Here is a 22,419-nt window from a genome sequence, read left to right on the forward strand (position 1 = left end):
AAAATATGGATTGATAAAAAGCTTTCATTTAATGTGCATGTCTCTAATTTAGTTAGAGACTCAAACTGAAGATTGGCTTATATTTTAAAAATAAAACATGCTTTACTTTCTCTGCAAAGACAAAACTTAGGAAAACACCTTTCTATCTGCCATGCAGCCTCCTTCACCTTAAAGAGACTTGATTCAATGAATCATGCTTCACTGCATTTCATTTCCAAAGCAAAATCTCTCACTCACCACTGTATTCTCGATGATCTGGTTGGCTGGACACCACTAGGCATTTGTAGACAACAAAACTGGTATATGTTCCTCTATAAAGCTCTGCTGGGCAAACTCCCAGAATACCTCAGCACCCTTCTCACTTTCAGTTCTAGTAGTTACCATCTAACCTCCAAGTGGTTGCTTTTGAATGTTCCCTGGATTCTAACAGACTCTGACAAAACTGTGTTCTCCCATCATGCACCATATGGAATAATCCTCAAAAAAGCTTTTAACTAGAAACATTCACACCCATTAGTGGGTTTAAAAATATTATAAAGAATACAGTGAATGAGGAATGCCAGTGTTTTTCTTATGAGGTCACTGTCCTTGACTAGCTGTCAATCTGTTTTATTGTTTCACTGTTTATTGTTTTTTTTTTTTGTTTAGCATGTATCTGTTTTATATAACTTATACATTTTGTATGGCTGCTACTTTGGCCAGGTCTCCTTTTGTAAAGAGATCTCTAATCTCAATGGGACGTCCTGGTTAAATAAAGCTAAATAAAATAAGATTACAGAATTAGGTGCAATTCCAAAATTTCAAATGGACTCCTGCACACTGTCAAACCTGCAAAAATACATTTATTTGCAACATTTTGGTGCATAAATTATTGGCCTGATGAAGGCAGGCTGTTGATTTATGACTGACAAACCATGGATGCATCTTTTAAAACCAACCCCATTCCCCATCTACCGCAGGAAAGCAGGATTCCAAAAAAATAATTCTAACACGGTTGAGCCTAGGTGAGAAGCAGCGTAGTTAGCTGTTGATATCAGCTTCGTAAAATATTCTCTCAGCGTGCTTTAAGTCATTTTTGTTTGTTTTTGTTGTTGTTGTTATGTTTGTTTATGTGACTAAACATTGCATACAGTGACATGAAGGTAGCTTTAGGTCAGATGGGTCACAAGACTAACACACACACACACACACACACACACACACAAAGAAAAAAAACAGATAATCATGCACACCCACATTGACACCTAAAGCCAGATTAACCTATAATTAGTATCTCAGACTTCGAGGCGTGTGAGTCCAGTTGCCCTCTTCTACCTAAATACTTAGCAGAGAATTGCTGTATTTTACTGCAGCGAGTGGCCTCATGTTCTATTATTTGTTTGTTTTTTGTAATTGCACGCGTCAGACTTTTGTTTGAAAGCAGCATCCCTCACTTCCGGTCGTGTTCACGTTGTCTCTGTGTAGCTTGATGCAGCTCCGCTCCTCTTCTGCCACTTGACCGGGGGATGATGGAAAGATGCTCTACGCATGCGCACAAATGGAGGCGGATGCGGCAGCAGCTACATCAGCTTCGTCAAGTTGGCGAACACAAGCAGGGTCACACCGGAAAAGAAAGACACTGTAGCCAATTTTAGATGACTTCTGTATTAAAATTGACAGAATGGTTGCAGAGTAGATACAAAAGTGCAAAGTTTGTTGCGTAAAAGCACATCAAAAGTCTTAAATTACAAATTTAGGTTGTTGTTTATTGTGGCCATTTTGATTGCAAGCTGTTTAAAAAGGGAGCTAAGAGATATAATTTTTGGTCTTACGCAGAAAAAGCTATCTGTAATGCAAAGTAATATTTATAAAATATTAAGCCTCACACTGTGAGATATTTCTAAGCCTGTGAATGATGTCTGTTAAGCCAAACCTTTCATCATAAAGGTCATTTGGCGTTTTATTTTTGAATCCTTGGCCAGATTTTGCATCTCAGTCTGTGTAACTTGACACTCGGTGGCTGTTCTGCTGCACCGGCTTCTCTCCTGGCCAAGCTATTTCCTATAATTTATCCGTTGCATATTTTGTGCCACCGTGAGTCGGGGGTCAGCGGAGCCGTTTACGCACTCTTTACGCGCGGCTGATATGTATGGAACGGTGGAGATGTGTTTCCTGGACTCACCTCATTGATGGTCGTGAGCTTCCATCACAGGCCCCAATCTGTGGTTCCTGGAGCTTCAGTTCCTCTTGTGACTATGGGACGCTGAGATGTAGTTTCGCATCACGGGTGGGTTTTTTCAACAAGGTCGAGACGGTGACTTGAAAAAAATGAAGATTTGGAGCACGGAGCATGTTTTCAGGTTGGTCACTCTGAGGCTGGTTGTTCAGAATATTAATAGGGCAGCAGACTGAGCGGTTGTGTCACTGCAGGACCAAACCGGTGACACTTCCAGCTTCATTAACTGAGTGTTAACCGGCGCATTAATTTCAGAGCTGAGTGAATTCCACCTGCTCTCTATTAAAAGTCTCTTGGCTGTTGTTGATGAGGATTAACACCAGTAGCAGTGTCACTAAAGGTTTTTCCTATTGTTGTATATTAAAAATTATTGTTATTACAAATACAAGCCCAGCTGTACTACTCACTATTAAGTGCTCCAGTAGAAGGTAAATGGACTCATTTTTACTTTTATCCAAGTGACTTCCTCAATTCTAACTGGCTGGTGGGGAGTCCCAGAGATCTCACTTCCAAATCACGAGACTCAAAGTGTTAATGTCTCAGGACTGCATTGTAAGTACCTGATAAGAGGTGCCCCCTCCCTCTGTTCTGAGGTCTATATAGATGGCTTCCCGAACAAAAAAGTGTTCCTTATTTATTTAGATGCTTAGGAACTGGTTCTCTGTGTGGATTGTTTGTTTCGTCTCCTCTCTCTATATAGGTCTGTGCACTTTTCATTCTATTGGACTGCATATACAAACTTTGCTCAGCTTGTTATCATTTGGGTGAATCACTTTTTGTCTAAAAGTGTTGTTGGGTTCAAATGTGCCGGGATGCTGTCTTTGGAGAAACAATCTCCTAAGCTCCTCAGTCACACCGGCTACACATAGGATAATAATATTGTTTGCTTGATCTGTCATGCTCTATTGGATGCTATTTTTTCTAGATCTCTTTGGCCCAGTCTTGACAAACCAAACGAGAAGTCTATTTGCCTTAAACTGTTGCACTCAGGATTATTAATTTGATGACTGTAGTAGTAAGACTGTTGTTATCATGTGTTATTTTTTTGCTGCTTTGTGTGCAGTTACCCCTGGGAGACGGTGATCAAGGCTGCCATGAGGAAGTACCCGAACCCCATGAACCCCAACGTGGTCGGGGTGGATGTGTTGGATCGCAGTCTGGACGCAGAAGGACGCCTTCACAGCCACAGACTCCTCAGCACAGAATGGGGCCTGCCGGGCATCGTACGAGCGGTCAGTCATCTACAGATACATAAATAAAGTAAATTATGACACTGCCGGACAAGTTAGAAGGCTTTGTCATGCTAACAAAGACTTCTAACTTGTCCTGCATGGGTCTGAAGTGGGTCCAGAAGATGATTATCCACTGTTCAGGTATTTCTGCTCCCTACAGGTTGTATTTAATGTACTTATTGTATGTATTTCTGTCTGTAGATACTGGGAACCAACCATACGCAGACCTATGTAAAGGAGCATTCAATAGTCGACCCAGAGGAGAAAAAGATGGAGTTGTGTTCAACAAATGTAAGTTCAACCTGAGATTTACCATGACTCACAAACTGACAGAATAAATCATAAAAGCATTAAAATTTACTTCTATGTGTAACCAACTGTGTCTGCATCATTATATTCTACGTACATATTCCATTGATGAGGAAATCCACATTTATTTTATCTTCCAGATTACACTAACCAACCTCATATCAGTGGATGAGAGGCTTCTTTACAGACCACACCCAGAAAACCCCGACGTGTACGTTCAAGTTATTCGTTTTTGCATTTCATTTGTGGAAGCACTTGGCTAGAATACATACGTATAAGTAGTTTGTTTTCTTAGCTTAATGGTGCACATAGAGTCTTCTTGTGTTCTTGAAGGTACACAATGTTGCAGTAATCATGTTTTTTCCCTCTATATCTCATAGCACTGTGTTGACCCAGGAAGCCATCATCACAGTGAAGGGAGTCAGTCTGAGCAGCTACCTGGAGGGGATGATGGCCAGAAGAATGTCAGCCAACGCCAGGAAGGTAACACAACATACGCCACATATATATCTACGTTCTGCATGTAGGCCTGACAACAGCTTTATGCCATAAAAACACAACCGATGATTCTTTTGCATGTGTTCTAAGGACGACTCTGATCAGGGCAAGTTAACTGGATTCACATAAAATTTAAGCATTTCTGGTGATGTTCACCTGTCTGCCTTTGGGACTCACCTTTGTCTCCTCTTTCATCTTCTCTTTCTCCATCTGAATCTGTAGGGTTGGGATGCTATTGAGTGGATTATTCAGAACTCTGAAAGAGAGAACGTACCTCTCTGTGATATTTACTAATGCTGGTAACTCTTCTCTTTACTGTCCTTTTGCAACTTTGTCTTTCAATCTCACCAAATTACCATGTTACTTCTCTCTTTCTCAAAAACCACACAGTGTTTTGTCAGTGAACGTGGGTCACACGGTCTTTAGTGCCTGTTTGTTTGCCTGCACAGGACTCCGAGTCTGCTGCGATGACTTCTTACCTTGGCTCACACCTCATAAAAGATTGAGGATCCTCAGCATCTCCGGATCCTCTGCAAGTGGTACTTAAATCGTCTGGGAGGTTTTGTGAATTTTCACCCCACATGGCCTCTCACATCTCTGGAGTTTCTGGAAGAACGGGAAACTTTTGCCAAAGCTAAATGGTTAGCGAAGCAGTAAGATTCAGTGTTTGTGGTGTCAAGTCTGGGAGATGTGGCTCACCGGTAATTCATTAACCCATTTACTGTTTGAATAAGGTGCAAGCAAAACAAAGAGCTGCATCAACTTTACAAGCCTGCACAGGTTTGAATATTACATTACTACCCTACATTTACTTCCTGTCATATCTTCAGTTTAGATTCTTGATGCAGATGGAAAAGAAGGATGCACAGACTTTGGTACGCTGCAATGTTATTAATATGCAACAACCTTTATTTGAACTGATGTAGTTCTTCTGTAAGGTCAAACACTGGAGACTCCTATAGTAGGAGAAAGTTCAAGTTCAAAAGATGCTACTGGTGCTTATTATTTATTACAATGGGCACAAACTGTAGATGTTATGTTTGCATGATACTAGTAAAAAGGGAGGGGATAGTTAAAGAAAAAAACTGATATAAAGTCAAAGAAATCATATTGTCTATTTTAAATAAGATGGGAATGTACCATTATCATTGCCTTCTTTTTCCATTCTAAGGCATCAATACACTGGCAGCTTTTTGATGTAACTCTGAAGGGCAGTTTTGCCTTAAAACCAGCAGATTAGTAGGTTTTAATAAGATGAGGATGAGAATATGCATTGGCTTTCTTAATATGGCCTTAAAATGATGCCTGTGTATTGTTGCTTTGACGGCTGTGTCGCACACATCATTGCTTCCAACTGTTCCATAGAAGCTACCTACGTATCCCTGAAGAGCAGGGCAGTACTGTATGTGCAATGCGGCAGTGGGAGACGCACACCTTTACTGTGTTAAACAATATTTCTGGGTGAAATTAATATTTGTATAAATAATATTTATTTTAAAAAAAACATTGCATTGAAAGAAGTAAATTATGACATTGCTTTTATTACATGTGTGTTGTGTAAAAATGAGTTTTCCATTTGCTTCTTTAAATTTTGTTTTAACGTCGGCTGTTGTCCTCCTACAACAATTAAAGCAACTGTTTGAGAACAAATCTCTCTGAAGCTGAAGTGAACACCGTGTTTGTTGTTGGAGCTCATTGTCTACCAGCCAGAGTGTTATTTTACACCCTAATTTAGATCAGCACGTTCTTTTGGTAGAAGTCACATCAATAGAGAAATGAGCAGAAAACAATAAGCAGAGCTGTAGGTGAGCTGGTGTGCTCTGGTTGCAGCGAGTGGGAAGGAATGAGTGGACATACAGGCAAGGACTTGATAGATCTGCACATTCTAGGTGATGCAATGGTGTAGAGTTAAATTCCGGCCATTTTTCAGGCATGAAAAGATGAATTTTATGGAAGAAACGTCTAAATACGCGATGAAGGGAAAAAAAAGGAGAAGCACTGCAGTTGATCAAGTGAAGAAAATCCATATCACATGCACTTCAAGGATACGTAAAGCACTCACACTGTTTAAAGAAATCAAACAAAAGATAATAAACAATGAATATTCGTAACAAGAAAAAATACATTAAGAAATGGTGGAACACTCACTGTAAAACAAAAAGAAGCAAAAGTAATGGCGAACATTTAAAATAATATTTGTAGCTGACTGGAATACAGTTAAACAGTGTGATTTTATTGTCATGCGGTGTAAAAAAAATACTTTTTGCAAAAATACAGATATTTATTGTGGATTTTTTCCAGTCAGCATGGAAATTAATCCTTTTTTGTAATTTTACTAAACATCTGTCATGTAACAAAACAAGGAAAATCTGTAAACATGAAGTTAATTCCTTCCCAAAAAAAAAATCACAGTTAAAATGGGAGATGTATGTAACAAGCACAGTAAAGATATTCAACAAGGAATTGATGTCCCACTTCTTATAAATGGAATTTCTTAGTATTAGCTACCAGTCCAAAGGGTATTGGAGTCCCATAGTTAAAATCAGAGTGATTGAATCATCTTTGGACTTTTGATCAGTACTAAGGAGCTACATTATTTAGACAGCTCTTTTTCCTTTTTTCTAAATACGTAACTTATACATTGGAATGAGTTTTTTGGGGTAAAAGATGAACTCTACAAGAAACTGACCACAGATCTTGTTGTCTTTAGTTTGAAGTGTTTGTCAGCAACAGTTAAGCATGAACTGTCATGGAAACTCATAGTTCACTGCCCGCTGTACATAAACCATTGCTATTGCAATACATCATTCTGTCCAACAGAGGGCACACTTTTGCTGTCGACAGCACAGAAACCTTTGAATCCTCTGTACACATCCACCAAGAGGCCCATGTGAATATTAACTCTGAAGTAAACGTGCTGCGTAACGCTCTTAAAACAGGCTGGCTCACACTCACATGTTCAGCATTTAGACCTGATGACTACACATTACTGTTGCCAGAGGTTTGGTTTACTTTGTTTTATTTATTCAACAGAACATAAACAGAATGCATTGCATAGCATGTACATGATTCCTCACTGTCTGAGCAGTGATCGAGGCAAGTCTGGGTCAAACTGTACCTTTACGCTAATAACCTCCACTCCTTCAAACCCAAGTGTGCAAGTCGAGCCACTTGCCAAAATCTCATTAAATAAATAAGTAAACACAATCAGCTGGGTGACTTTTAAAAAAATCATGCAGGAGGCTATCGGAAAATAAGATATTTTAAACAGTCGACTTTGGTATCAGAGCCTCAGATCTTGAGACACTTGTTGACGATAAGACAGAAAAAAACGGCATCAGTATCCGAAAGCATTGCAAACGCAACATAAGTTGTACCTGTACTGTTTCAAGTTTCATGATAAGGCACACACCATTGTTATACTGATTTTGATTACAATCTTTGGTAATACTGCACTCAGGTGCTGTCCTCTATAGCAGCCACAGCAAAAAATAAACCATAGAAAAACATATCAAATCCATATAAAAGTGAAAAAGAACAAAACAAAATAGAAAAGATATTGTGGTGTGTCAACATAGAATCATCCCTCAGTCTAACGAGTAACTCCCAACTCTTGTTTACATTCGTTTCCTCTTGGATACTGCATCAACTCAACATGTACTTTTCCCTTATCCCAGAGCCAAATACGACAATATCGCAGACAACATCTGAACATTAAACACACTGCATGTGAGCAGGCCTTGTAATATCTCACTGAAAAAATCCTGATTTTAAATAAATCTATCACTTACTTACTTCCCATGTTCAAATGAATAAAAACAAGGTTTGAAAAAGCAAACTTAAAACAACAACAAAAAAAAAAAACACAAAAAATGTCCAAACTGGGAAAAGAATAAGTGCACAAATCTAAGGTAAAGTGGTGTGTTTACTTTAGAGGTGTAATTTAAAAAAAACACATTAAACTAAGACTAAACTCCAACAGCCGAGCATTCCCTTTGTCCTCCGTCCACAGGCCAATTGCTCCAACATCACTTTTGCTCTCCGTCACATTCGCTCGCTCTCAAGCCTCAGTGCTCACTCAAAAGAAACTCAATTGCATAATTGTCCCACTGCCTGAGCCTCGCCGCCCCTCCAGTCATACCGCAACCAAATATACATCCAGGAAATGATTGTGACATTAAACAAAAAAACAATATCGAACACTTCTATGTACAGTAACAGTATGTACAGTCTGGATTCAGGGTGTTTGTAGGATCAGAAGTTGAAAAGGTTGATAAAGTCTTGAGGTGAGAGGGACGTGGTGCAGCTGTCTGGGTTGTTGGCTGTGCAGGGATGGTTTGTGTCCTGAGAGGGCAAACAAATTCAAACCAGGATTAGACGCTTATTGTTTTCCGTTTCGACTTTTATACCCGCTCTGACCAAGTGCAAATATGTTACCTTCCAGAAAAGGATGTGGCAGTGTGAGCAGAAATGCAGGGTGTCACTGTATTGCTCTCTGAGAGGATAGCAGCGGCTCAGCTTAAAGTACATTTTTTTCCACTCCAGGTGACCTTTATCTGACACCATCAGGCGCTTACGGATCTAAAGAGAGGAAAAACAGACTTTAAAGATGTGACCCAAGGTGAGAAAAATATCCACTTTAATGACAGCTTTCTTGATCATTTCTTTCAGGCCACATTCACTTGAACACAAACACTTAAAAGATGGAGGTTTGAGTAGCCTTAATGGACAGGGTTCTTTTCCATACACCAACAAAATTTAAACCACTTTAACCTGCAGAAACCCCTCACTGTAACCTTCTTTAGTTTGTAGGTGAGACTCTCTCGCTCGCTTATCAAGTGCAGGCTTTTGAACACAGTGTTGGGTTACTGCTGGGTGACATTGCTCCCATGCGGCCTTCCATTTGCCAGTGTAGTTTATCAGAGATGCTTAACCTCTTTATTTTAACCGTCTCTACTACGTAGGTTATCGGAACCTTCCATGTATGCAAGTGTGTGTCTGCGTTATCGGCATCCATAAGTTTCTACGTGCCTGTCTGTCGGTGAAGTGGTACTGGCAGAGTCTTTTCCACAGCAGCCGGTCCTCAGTGAGGCTCCCCAGCTCAGGACACACTTGGCCCAGACTGACCAGGTCTCTGCCGTCCGACAGCCGCTCCATGATGTTCAGCTGCAGACTGGCGGGCAGGTCGGTCAGAGACATACCTGTAGATGTGGGCTGGAGGAGAGAAACAGTGCAAAAAAAGTCATAAACATGACAGAAAATTTGCACTTCAGAGCCGCTCTTGAATTGGGTATTGTGAGCAGATGCCTACCCTGTTGATCTGGATGCTGTCCAGCTGCTGCTGATACTGCAGGATGTTCTCCATGCGGCGCACCCAGGTGTTGATGTTCCCCACCAGGACCGATTTGCCCATATCCTGAACCAGACCACACAGCGAGATGTACAGAGTCTGCAGCAGCTCCTTGATGGGACGGACGTTCTGCTGGTCATCGAGGACTGTGGAAAAAAGACCCATTAATCTTAATTAATTAATCCAACGATGATCTGAAGTGAAGTTTTAAACCCTGGGTGCTACAGGGAGATTAGCGGCTACCAGGCAAACAGCCAAGCAGACAGTAAAATATTTATTGTGAATCATCAAAAAGCACACTATGAAACCAAATGTTTTGAAGTGGCTGTACTCTCCCCCTGTCATGCTCATAATATTTGGGGAAAAGGTTTCATAACGCTACCTAAACAACCTGAAACTGTGTTTAGCAGAGGGAACATTTAGTTTACACTGTGGCTTGCGGAGGGGTCTGGTGACTGTCAGTGTTTTTCACTGTGCCATTAAAGCTCTAAATTCAATCCTCAGGATTTTTCAGATGTCGACAAGGCTAATATCCTCGCTACTGGTGCAAATAACGGAGCAGGAAGGCTTCACCTCTGCTATACTGACATTATTTGTCTTTATAGCTTTCAAAAAGAAAGATGAGAAGAGCCTACTACACTGTATACTTGAGCCAACAAACAAAAAAGACAATGGAATGGATTAACTGAGGGGCCAATGTGCAAGAGCTGTGCCAGAAAAGAAGAGACCACAGCAGAAAAATAAAAGCCTCCAACACACAAAAGGCAGGAACTGAGAGGCAAACTAGTTGAGTGAATGTAAAAGAGCAAGAGAAGACAGACAGCACTCACCTTTCTGTACTATTCTCTCCAGAATATTCATGTAGTTTTTCTGCGCCACTCCGCTGAGCGAGGGGAGCTGGGACTTGGCGATAAGCTGCAGAAGCTAGAGCAGAGAAAGAAAAGAGACAGAAAGAAAGAAACACAACATAAATTTCATCCTGTCAGCTGCAGAGACTTTCTGTTCCGTTGCCTCATTACTTAACGTTTGTTATGCTGCATTCTTACAAAGCCACTCGCACTCCTAACAATAAATATTGTCGAGAACACATTTGGAGATGTTCCACCTGGTCATTACTCTCAACTGAAACTGGATCCAGCAAGCATGTAGCAGCATTCTTGGCCCTGATGGCTCTTGATCGGAGTCTCTTTAGGCGAAGAAGCTACTGGAAAGGTGTTGGACAACAGCCCAGACCGTCAACAACGTCAACTTCCACAAACAGGCTTGACTCCTGATCTTCCTGTCATGTGAATTAGCTGAATCACTTGACAGAGTGTGTCTGTGTGTGTGTGTGTGTGTGTGTGTGTGTGTGTGTGTGTGTGTGTGTGTGTGTGTGTGTGTGTGTGTGTGTGTGTGTGTGTGTGTGTGTGTGTGTGTGTGTGTGTGTGTGTGTGTGTGTGTGTGTGTGTGTGTGTCTGCGAGGTTGTTGCCATTGGCTAGCAGACTAACAGTGGGTTCCAGGGCGGCATGTCTGGCATCCAACAGACGCTGTGACATCATGGAGAAACTCAAGTCCAACTTTGCTCAATTCTGACCCCGTCATGTGACCTTTGTCTTTATATCAACATATGGCCTGGTTCACTGGAGAACGTTCTCCCAGGTAGGTTCAAAAAAATAGAAATCACAAACTTTCCATATTAATAATCCTTTTAAACTGGTTCATGGACTGTGCTTAAACGGACTACTGGACGTAACCCTCCTGTAGGTAGCATCGAGGCAAATCCTACTTTAAAAGGTGATGAATTTGGAGTATTAATATTACCTAACTTTGAACTAAATTACTTCGCTCCTCTCTGTCAGCTTGGCCAATTTTAAGCTTCTTCACTCCCTCCTGGCTGCTTTTTTTCCATTCTTCCCAGCTCCATTCCTAAAACCTAATCCCATGCCCTTCTTCTTTTAGCAGCTCATCAAGTGTTCCTCTCTTTGTAGAGCAGCCGGGCAGAACAATGTGCGTTTCCGTATCTACTTTTAGCCCCCGCTGTTCGCTAAACTGCACTTCATAGCTTGGCGTGCGGTCCGTACTTTTCCACAAACACCCCCAACAGAATTAGAAGCACTGCATCTTCTGGTTGTTAAACAATTCCCCTGCTTTCAAAAAGTTCATTTTAAGGTTGCTGATGACGTCTCCTTGAGATAACCTCCATTCAGAAGAGAGAGGTCCACTTGTTGCGTCTCTGTGGAAGAATCCGATCTGTGTAACTGAGACAGAGTTAAATGAACCCACAAATGCCACCAGACACAACCGGTGTGGCGCAGTGACCTAGGACACCGTGTCCAGACTGGATGCTAATGTTACACAGCCTTATTGTTCTTTGAGCTTAACACACTACACTGCACACGTTTGCTGCGCTGAAAGGCCAATCTCAAACTCCAACAGAGGCGGTGACAAATGGTCGACTATCTGTGGAAAGCCACCTGCAAAAACCTGTGGATTACCGGCTTATTTTGCGCTCTGATATCTCACGAATATTATAATGCCTGCACTGGATTTTTGGGTTTGTCACACTATATAAAAGCAAAACAGGCATAAAACATGATCCCCTATGAATATAAAGTTGGTTTGTCTTAGGGATGATCATTTTCAGAAGCAAAACAGTGAAGAGAGACGCTAAAAGAGAGACGAGGTGATAACACAAAAGAAGGAGGCTAATTCTGGCTCGGGCGAGTGTATTTGTGTGTGTTTGGTGGTCTGAATCACCTGACAACCACCGGGTCTGGTTTCATAAACCCCCGTCGGGTGGTCGCACCTCACCGCACAGCTGTCACCCCCCTCACCCACACCAGCGCTGCAGAGCAACCCCATGCAGCCTCTAGCTCACATGGGAGCACATGTGGGAGAGGCTGGTGTTCAGTGACACCGATGTGGAGACTTTAAATCCCACCAAACTCATGCAAATATATAATCAATAATGATGTAATATACGAGGACGATTATCGCCCCTGAGAGGATATTGTTCAGTGAGCCATTTGGCATCCCAAGTGTAAACTGCATGATGGGAATTTTAAGGCCGCCACATAATGCGTCTGTTTCACACTTAAAACTCAGACAAATTATGAGTGAGTGTTATGCATTGGGTGGCAAATAGGAAGAGACTTTTAATACAGCCCTGGTTTTAATACAATTCAGGGATGCCAAAGTGTTTTGGCAATCATATTAGCACAAACACACACACTCCCTAGGTCTGTATCATCACTGAGAGCCTCTTGTCTGCAGAGCATTGATAAGAGCTCAGCACATCCCTACACACCCTCTTCACCTTAACCCCTTCTGCCACCAACAACAACATCCCCCATTAACAACCGCAGAAGAAGACAAACAAAAGGGACAGTAGAAACTAGAAGGGAAGAAAGAGACGAGAACTCACTCTGACAACGTAATTAAATCTCCTCGTGTCCTTGATGGCGCTGCAGAAATCCAAGCGGTTGAAGGCCTCTCCCAGCGTACAATATCCGTGGCGCTGGGAGAATTTAATTATCAGGGTATTAGATTGCAATCCTCGGCAGGAGTATAGAGTTTTCTCTGCATGTTTACACTAGCAATGACGATATGAAAAGTTGATGTGAAACTAAATGAGTTGGTTTGTTACCTCCTTGGTGCTTCCTTTATGAACATAAATCCACTTTTCCCGGTGGAAATCTGCGAGGACACAGAATGTTTATATTAGTGGCCTACCCTCATTAAGCATCGGGGCAAATGCACGAATACGCCTCACAAATGAGATGTGATTTCAGAGTCGCCAGAGTTTATTGAAAAAGACCTTCTGAAAAGTGATGGAAAATTAATCATAAACAATAAGTAGGAAGTATTCCTCTCATGTTACATAACACCCCAGCTAATATTTCTCATATGGAACTAAACTTTGGTGTATTATGACATGACTTCAAACCCCACACATGATATCCTTGGTAGTGTGCGTTTCTTCTTTTTTTTTTTACTGTGACTCACAGGGGACCTTGGTGTTGTTGTTCATGAGGTCTTTTTTCCTCTTCTTGGCAGCCATGTCATAGCTGAGAGAGAGCAGCAGGTTCTCCTTGTTGAAACACTCCTCCTCCTCGACTTTACAGAAGCTGCAATAAAGAAAAACACAAAGGACGCGTTCATTTATCAAAACATGTCATTTGAACGCAGTGCAAACTTTCTAAGTGCCATTTTTTTACACTTCGTCAGCTACATTAAGTCTTATCTTCGACACAAAGCACCAGAACAAAGGGACGAAATACACTTTGCTTTCAGTGTAGCCTCATGTCACGTTTAGATGTGTTTTTCGAGTGTCTTTTAAAGTGTTTTTTTAATCCACCCACTTGTTGCTGTGAGGTTATTATTAGCTCAGTAGTTAGCCTGAACATGGCAGCTAAGAAAACACAAAGACTCTGAGGTGGAAACAACGTTAAAGTTTTGTTTATCAGCCTGCTTTTGTCATTTCCTTCTCTCTCCATCCTTTTCTTAACTAAGAAAAAGTAATGGCGCAGTTGAGAGTTGCGCACTTTTGGAAAAAAGAGACTTGTGAGACGTGTTTCTGACCAACCTCTGCACGGAGACGTTGTTGTTTTTATCGTCTGCTGTTGTCTTTTTCCAGCCTTCTTCGGTTTTAACCCAACTCTGACCCGGTGACCTCCAGTCCTGTCCGAGGAAAGGCATCCTGACCCGAGGGCAGATTAATAAAAAAAAAATGCAATAATATGAGGAAACAGTCGCTGCAGGGTGAATGTGGCTCTTCTACAATGTGTTTCTAGTCTACTGTTGTCATTGCGCAGCTTCTTATATCCTCCGACTCAGAACGCGGAAGCGCACGAAGCTCCGCCCACTTTGGAAACTTCCCTGCAACACGTGTCTTTGTTTATCAACTCTCAGCGTTGCAAAACCTCCTGGAGAGAAAAGCTCAGGAATATAAACTGTTCATGTCATGGAAAGATAGAGACAGAAGACACCGAGGAAATGCTTTTTGAGATGTTTTAATTGGATCAATCCCTTCGCAGGCTTTTTTGTTCTTTGTAAATGTGCAGGGCTTAGAGGAGCATTATGTAACTGCGGGCTGGAAAGTACATCTGCTCTTATACTGTACTTAGTTTTGAGGAACTTGTGCTTTGAGGAGGGGAGACCAGGCTTGGCTGGCACGCAGGTGGTTGTGGGTTTTGTTGAAAGTCATAGAAACAAACTGAAAATGTTTGTTGCCTTGATCTCCACTCGTGTACTTTGTTAAAACACTGGAAATCATTAACTTTGTGGATGATGTTAGTACTTCAATTTAATCGTGACAAAAGTAGGAATCAGATCTGTTGATCAGCATTTTGCCACTTACCAGTATCGCCACATTTTAAAACAGTCGCCACACTTCCTGTAAGTTTTTTTCTCATCTGTGACGTCTCACATTTTTTTTACTTCCTCAGGCAATGTTTGTCTACATAGAGCCATGATGCAGGCAGTCAACAGATGCAAATGTGAGAAAGCTCTGGAGTTCACAGGCTATTTTTTAACCATCCTATTGCAACTGAAGAGCACAGATATAGTCAATCACATTTCAAAGAACAAAGGTTTGTTCACTATTTTTTAGCCAGTGATACCGCTACTCTTGGTTGGGCTGAAATTTAACCATGTCACTGTTACAGCAAAACCTATGTGGCCCGTACGGGGATCGAACCCGCGACCTTGGCGTTATTAGCACCACGCTCTAACCAACTGAGCTAACCGGCCACATCATGTCACACGCTTCTTTTGTATTCTGGAACGTTTGTCAGCTGACTCGGTTTATTGACAATTGCAGTCACATTTTTCTCTGTTATTATTTTTTATTTCAAAATTTTAAAGTTCAATTGCTCTAAAAAAACGGGGGGGGGGGGGGATCTCTGTATTTTATGAACATTTACGAACTACAAAAAAATTCTTGCAGGTGTCACAGTAATGCAAATGTGTGGTTTAGCACTGACAACCAACCCCATACCATGCGCACTATATGTGGGGCAGGTTTGAAAAATAGCACATGATTGTAATCATAAATCACCTAGTTTTACAAAACACTGATATACATTAGAATACATTTATTCATAGCTGAGACTTTAAGCTTTCATTTGATGCTGGTTAGAATATTCTGGCATGAGTCACACCAGAGAAATATGGCTGAGAGTTTCTATTTGTAGTTGTTTTTCAGCTATGTCTTCTTTTTTCTATCTTTGTATAAATTTCATTGACTTTCCCACAAGAAGCATGATGCATTCTTATAGATTAAGGCCCCTGCATGCCCACGCTGGTGTTTTGAGTTGTGGCTGATTAATATTTGCACATTGTGATGCTGCTACTTTTACTAAATGATATGAGTTTTCACCGCTGGCCGTGAGGAATGATCATCTTACATATGTCCCTGTGTGATTATGCGATGTAACAGAAGAGTGCAGCCTTCCTCTGACTTTGCTGCAAACAATATTCAGGATCACACACAGGAACAAACCTCTGAGCTAAAACAATAGAGTACAGTTTTTAATGTGCTGATGTTGAGAAAAAAGAATTACTCTGCTTATCTGGACTGGCTTTATGTCTCTGTAAATATAAATGGAACAAAAACATCCAGGCCTCCCAGCAATATGGCTGCAAAGTCTCCTGATTCTTAGTCAGTCCTGGTATTAAAAATAGATTGAGTTGTCCTTCAGAGTATTAGGTTGCACTGTGGATTGTGTTGGTGTATGTGTGTGTGTGTGCGTGCAGGCAGGGGTGTACCACTGTGTTTCAATTTTCCCAAAACAGCCCCAATTGATCCATGAGGACAGGATGAGGGGATTTTGTTGATTTTGGCCTATTCCATGGAAGATAACGTGTAACTAATCCTGTCCGGGCCACTGGGTCAGATCCTATCAGCTTAATTAAACACTTGACATGTTTACACACTCATCTGTGAGGCTTTTGGGAAACAAATCTAAAGTTTGTATCTGTTTGTTTATGGCTTTAATAGCCTTTCTCATGTCATTTAACCCTATGCTTTCATAGGAAATAGCAAAGACACTGACTGCATGTCTACATACCAACGAGAGGCTTGTGCTTTAGAATTTGTCATCAGCGTTCAGTAAAAATTAAATCAAATGTGCTTTAAAAGTCTCACATAAAGTCATGCTCACCACTATCAACTGCTGATGCAAAGGGTTGCTTTCTAAAAGCAAACACTTTCGTTGTGTGTTCATTCTGGGTAAAATGTTGCAACAGTGACTGTGCATGTGCGTGTGTGTGTGTGTGTGTGTGTGTGTGTGTGTGTGTGTGTGTGTGTGTGTGTTTACATGTTTGTCTTCCTGGTCCTCATAATTCATGACACACTATACAATCAGCAAAACATGTCAGCAGCAGCACATGGTGCACAACAAGTCCTTCCAGGAATCTGCAGATCAGTGTTTCAGCTCATCTAGTGCTTGTACATCCGGTCCTGTGTAGCCTGACCAGTTATGCAGATGTGGCTGATGTTTTCCTGCAGACTCATCACTGATGGTATCAATCTACTCTGCACTGCAAGACTTTATTACCTCTGTGTCATGGAAAGCTTTATTCAGTCTCTATTCATCAGCATCATCAAATTCACTCCAACATTACCGCAATGCTCATCACGGCTTCACAGCTGAAGCTTTTGAGACAGGTGTGTTTGTGACTGCATGTCTGGGGCTTTAATGTAACACTCTGATATGTGCAAAAGGTCAAAGAGCTCTGTGCACACTCTGCCTGTTAAAATCTGTCAACAAGACATCACATGAGAATATAGGAAGGCACATCGGACAGAGTGTGTTCTGACGAGGTGAACTGATCGTGACGTGCAGTTGCAGCCGCAGCAGAAGTGATCCATGATGAAAGTTCAACAGTTCCCCATGAGGGTAACCACACAGAGTGCAGCGGTGTGTGTAAAAAGTGTATTACTGTGTGAACTCAGGGGTTCTACAGTGATGTTTGTGATGATGCTGTGAGTCCCTGAAGTCTAATTAATTCTATTTGTAGAGTAGGCCAAACTACAGGATGACAGGGAAAGTCCCGACAAGTGTTCAGTCAGTTGGCTAATGACTGATGGAGCAGGAAGCTGTAATCAAAAACTCTACAGAGTTAGGATTTAGTTAGAGCAGTTTTTGTTCCTCTACACTAACAAGAAATGTTGGGGGAGGGGGGGTTCCTACCACCACCTTCATCTAGACTAAAACATCCTGAAAACGATGAGATGGATTGTCAAGACAGCTTGCGCAGACTTTCATAGTTTCACATGGCTTGGATTTAATTACCATTTAAAATAACTCAGTTGGTTAGATTGCTGCTAACATTTGTAATGATGCTCCCAGGATGATGCATCCTAATAATTTCCCAGACAACTCATCATCCTAAACTCTAATTTTGTCTTACAATTGAAGTACATGCTTCACTCAGATGTTGAATATGATATTTTTTTATACCATGAGCACCATCTTTGAACACTGAATGGAAATATTAAATGAGGATCTGTGGGTCAGCTTGAGCATCAAATACTTAATTTTCTGAATTCTAGTGAATTTGTATGCACCCACCGCTGCCGTCACTGCATGCATGCTAAACATTGACTGGTGAAAATATACACCTATGTTTTCATCAGGTAAATATCAGTCTAGTTGTTATTTTAAGAATGTTAACATAGTGAAATTAGTGCATAGCTGAGGTTACAACTGTGCCTAAAGCCTTAAAGAGGAAGGCTTTTCATTTAGTTTAAACCGACAAATTTTCCATTTCAATTAAATTTTATTAATATAGCACCAATTACAATTTAGATTATCTCAAGATGCTTTACAGAATCCATATGCATGAACGCCTAGAGCAAGCCCCAAGGCGACAGGGACAAGAAAAAATGTTCTTTTAACAAGAAGAAGCCTTGAGCAGAACCCGACTCATGTGAGGAGGACTTATCTGCTGCTGGCCAGCTGGGTTGAGAGGTAATACATACACTATTGTTGAAGGTTTCCAAAACATAGCTGTCCCATTTGTATGTCAATATTTTTGAGACACATAAGACATCAAATTAGAAGCAGTTTTAAAAGGTCAATTCGTGAATGATGTGTCTTTCTCTCTCATCTCCTTCCATCATCTCTGTTGTTGTTGGGATGTTGTGACCAAACTTGACAGCTGGTCAGTCCTCAACCCTCCAAATGCCTTAATCACCAACACACACACACACACACACACACACACACACACACACACACACACACACACACACACACACACACACACACACACACACACACACACACACACACACACACAAATACACAAATATACACCTGTTGCTGCTCCTCCTGGGTGAGTTTCATCACTCTGTTGTGAAACCCTGATCAGTTTCTCTCTAGTCTCTCCTCACATCTGCCAGCTTGCATGTGAACTGCCAGGGCCACATGCCTCACGTGGTGCAACATTTGCCCTCTTGTTTGTTTCTCAAAATAAGATCACCTATAGTTTTTCCAGCACCCCCTCTCTCTCCACCTTTTCTCAGCCACTCCGCCCACAGTCGCCCGGACTCCATTCGTTGGCAGCAAAGCACTGAAACATCTGACCCAGTGACTCCTGGTTTCAAAGAAATGCCCACAGACCCTCATGTGATACTCGCTCACAGTCACATTATGTTTACTCCATATGAAACGCTGAGTGGCAGTCACTGATGAATGGAATTATGTACCTGTAATCACTTTAGCTGCTGCTGAATAAAATTAAACTAGGATGCTCATAGAAATCTGAATTACCAGCGTCATTAAATGTCATTGCTGGAGAAAGAAAAAACTTAACCCTACAAATTGTGCTCCCATCGACATTCACTTAATCACCAGAGATACTCTATTCTGCAGAATTCCCAGACTGCTAATCTGGATTTGATATCACTGATGCCTCACACTTTCTCAGTCTTCCCCTTGTGCTTTCTGCAACATATAGACTTTGGTTAGTCAGCTGGGACTTTCACAGGGCAGCACTGGCTTTCATTTCACCTTTTCACAGGTGGAGTCAGTGATTTCAAACATCACCCTGCTGAGTAATATTTCAGGTTCTCCTTTGAAAAGGATATGATTTCCCACATTATCCTCTATGTGTCTCTGTCTGTGGACAGCAGAAACGTGTCTGGACATGTAGATGTCCGTGTGTGTGTGTGTGTGTGTGTGTGTGTGTACTTGTTTCTGCTATACTGGTGGGGACTTTGACCTGACTATTTGCTATAAAAGTGGGGACTTGTCTTACGGTGGGGACCTAAAATGAGGTCCCCACGGGTGGCAACACCGTTTTCTTGGCCATATTGTTGTTAATAAAAAATGTAAAAGTGCAAAAACGTTTGTTTAGGGTTAGGCATTGATTTGGTGATGGTTAAGGTTAGGGTTAGGGTAAGGGTTAGGAGTTAGATATGAATGGGAGTCAATGGTAAGTCCCCACCGGTATAGAAAAACAAACATGTGTGTGTGTGTGTGTGTGTGTGTGTGTGTGTGTGTGTGTGTGTGTGTGTGTGTGTGTGTGTGTGTGTGTGTGTGTGTGTGTGTGTATGTGTGTGTGTGTGTGTCTGCGCGCAGAGATGGGGGGGCTCAAACAGACACATGATGAGACATGCAGGGCACATGTGCCGCTCAGATTGCATTCAATGTTGACTGACTAAGCACTGCTAAGAAATACTGCACCGTTAGTTAAAGAGATAGAAAGAGCACATGTTCGGAGTGACATTTTATTTTCGAGGCTAAAAAAAAGTTGTTCAAATCAGAAAATAGTACAAAAACATTAGTATACAATTCAAAAACTGTAAAAGTGACATTTTATTTAGGCTACAGAACACTACACTTTCAGTATATAGTAGCTATATGATGCAGAAGTATGCGGTGCAAAAAGTAACAACATTGCCAACATTGCCTAGACCTAACTTTTTTTTAACTCCTATGCTTTTATTTTGATTTCAATCCCGCATGAAACTTTTGCTAACAATGACATCACAATAATTTCATCATCGTTTTCCGCTGAGGCAACAGACCATGATCCCAATTTTCACCAGACACATCAGCAATTTCAGACCTTAGAGCTGAGCATAGCTTCAACTTGCACCAAACAGCCTCCAGGATTTAAACATGTCAAGTGAAATCTGGTGATTTAGAGGCGGCTGAAAATAGTACTTTCGCCCTTTGTGAAGTCAGACAGGTTAAGAACAGGCTGTGCGGCTGGAGAGCTCGTTTTTTAGGTGTAGGAGTTAAACAAGAACATGGAAGGGTCATGGAATATGTAAAAATAAATTTTTAGGTATCAAGTTCTTATATACACATGTGGACAAAATTGTTGGTACCCCTCAGTTAAAGAAGGAAAAACCCACAATTCTCACTGAAATCACTTGAAACTCACAAAAGTAACAATAAATAAAAATTTATTGAAAATTAAATAATCAAAAACAGCCATCACTTTTGAATTGTTGATTAACATAATTATTTAAAAAAACAAACTAATGAAACAGGCCTGGACAAAAATGATGGTACCTCTATAAAAGATTGAAAACTATTTGACCAGAGTGACATGATTAACTCAGGTGTGTCATTTAATTGACATCACAGGTGTTTCCAAACTCATAATCAGTCAGTCTGCCTATTTAAAGGGAGACAAGTAGTCACCCTGCTGTTTGGTGAAAAGGTGTGTACCACACTGAACATGGACAACAGAAAGCGAAGGAGAGAATTGTCCCAGGACATCCGAAAAAAAATGATAGACAAACATCTTAAAGGTAAAGGCGATAAGACCATCTCTAAACAGCTTGAAGTTCCTGTGACAACAGTGGCTCATATTATTCAGAAGTTCAAGACCCACGGGACAGTAGCCAACCTCCCTGGACGTGGCCGCAAGAGGAAAATTGATGACAAATTGAAGAGACGGATCGTTGGAATTGTATCCAAAGAGCCCAGAGCAACCTCCAAAGAAATTAAAGGTGAACTCCAAGGCCAAGGTACATCAGTGTCAGATCGCACCATTCGTCGTTGTTTGAGCCAAAGTGGACTTCATGGGAGACGACCAAGGAGGACACCACTGCTGAAAAAAGCTCATAAAAAAGCCAGACTGGAATTTGCAAAAATGCATGTTGACAAGCCACAAAGCTTCTGGGAGAATGTCCTTTGGACAGATGAGACCAAACTGGAGCTTTTTGGTAAGGCACATCAACTCTATGTTCATAGACTCAAAAACCAAGCATACGAAGAAAAGAACACTGTCCCTACGGTGAAACATGGAGGAGGCTCAGTAATGTTTTGGGGCTGCTTTGCTGCATCTGGCACAGGGTGTCTTGAAAGTGTGCAAGGTACGATGAAATCTGAAGACTATCAAGGCATTCTGGAGAGAAATGTGCTGCCCAGTGTCAGAAAGCTTGGTCTCAGTCGCAGGTCATGGGTCTTCCAACAGGACAACGATCCAAAACACACAGCCAAAAACACCCAAGAATGGCTGAGAGAAAAGCGTTGGACTATTCTAAAGTGGCCTTCTATGAGCCCAGATCTGAATCCCATTGAACATATGTGGAAGGAGCTGAAACATGCCATTTGGAGAAGACACCCATCAAACCTGAGACAACTGGAGCTGTTTGCTCATGAGGAGTGGGCCAAAATACCTGTTGACAGCTGCAGAACGCTCATTGACAAATACAGAAATCGTTTAATTGCAGTGATTGCCTCAAAAGGTTGTGCAACAAAATATTAAGTTATGGGTACCATCATTTTTGTCCAGCCCTATTTCATTAGTTTGTTTTTTAAAATAATTATGTTAATCAACAATTCAAAAGTGATGGCTGATTTTGATT

At 41.3% G+C, this 22,419-nt stretch overlaps 2 protein-coding genes and 1 non-coding gene across 3 annotated transcripts; 1 reads left to right on the top strand and 2 right to left on the bottom strand.

Annotated features, from left to right (window-relative positions):
* The first annotated feature begins 1,974 nt into the window (after positions 1–1,974).
* On the top strand, positions 1,975–5,914 carry prelid3a (PRELI domain containing 3A). Its single transcript, XM_022190409.2, has 7 exons — positions 1,975–2,339; positions 3,279–3,447; positions 3,649–3,738; positions 3,897–3,967; positions 4,137–4,239; positions 4,477–4,553; positions 4,704–5,914. The coding sequence occupies exons 1-6, from the start codon at positions 2,308–2,310 to the stop codon at positions 4,546–4,548; spliced, it is 537 nt and encodes a 178-aa protein (XP_022046101.1). The 5' UTR covers positions 1,975–2,307; the 3' UTR covers positions 4,549–4,553; positions 4,704–5,914.
* Positions 5,915–7,256: 1,342 nt separating this feature from the next.
* On the bottom strand, positions 7,257–14,413 carry fbxo32 (F-box protein 32). Its single transcript, XM_022190408.2, has 9 exons — positions 14,170–14,413; positions 13,590–13,711; positions 13,231–13,280; positions 13,009–13,101; positions 10,435–10,528; positions 9,566–9,750; positions 9,286–9,468; positions 8,692–8,835; positions 7,257–8,598 (listed from the first exon to the last, which is right to left on the bottom strand). Exons 1-9 carry the CDS (start codon positions 14,280–14,282, stop codon positions 8,509–8,511), a joined length of 1,074 nt encoding a protein of 357 aa, XP_022046100.1. The 5' UTR covers positions 14,283–14,413; the 3' UTR covers positions 7,257–8,508.
* An 848-nt stretch (positions 14,414–15,261) lies between these two features.
* trnai-aau (transfer RNA isoleucine (anticodon AAU)) lies at positions 15,262–15,335 on the bottom strand. The gene has a single exon. It is a non-coding gene; the product is annotated as a tRNA-Ile (tRNA).
* Between the last annotated feature and the right edge of the window lie 7,084 nt (positions 15,336–22,419).

This window comes from Acanthochromis polyacanthus, chromosome 12 (assembly GCF_021347895.1).
Source record: "Acanthochromis polyacanthus isolate Apoly-LR-REF ecotype Palm Island chromosome 12, KAUST_Apoly_ChrSc, whole genome shotgun sequence".
NCBI lineage: Eukaryota > Metazoa > Chordata > Actinopteri > Pomacentridae > Acanthochromis > Acanthochromis polyacanthus.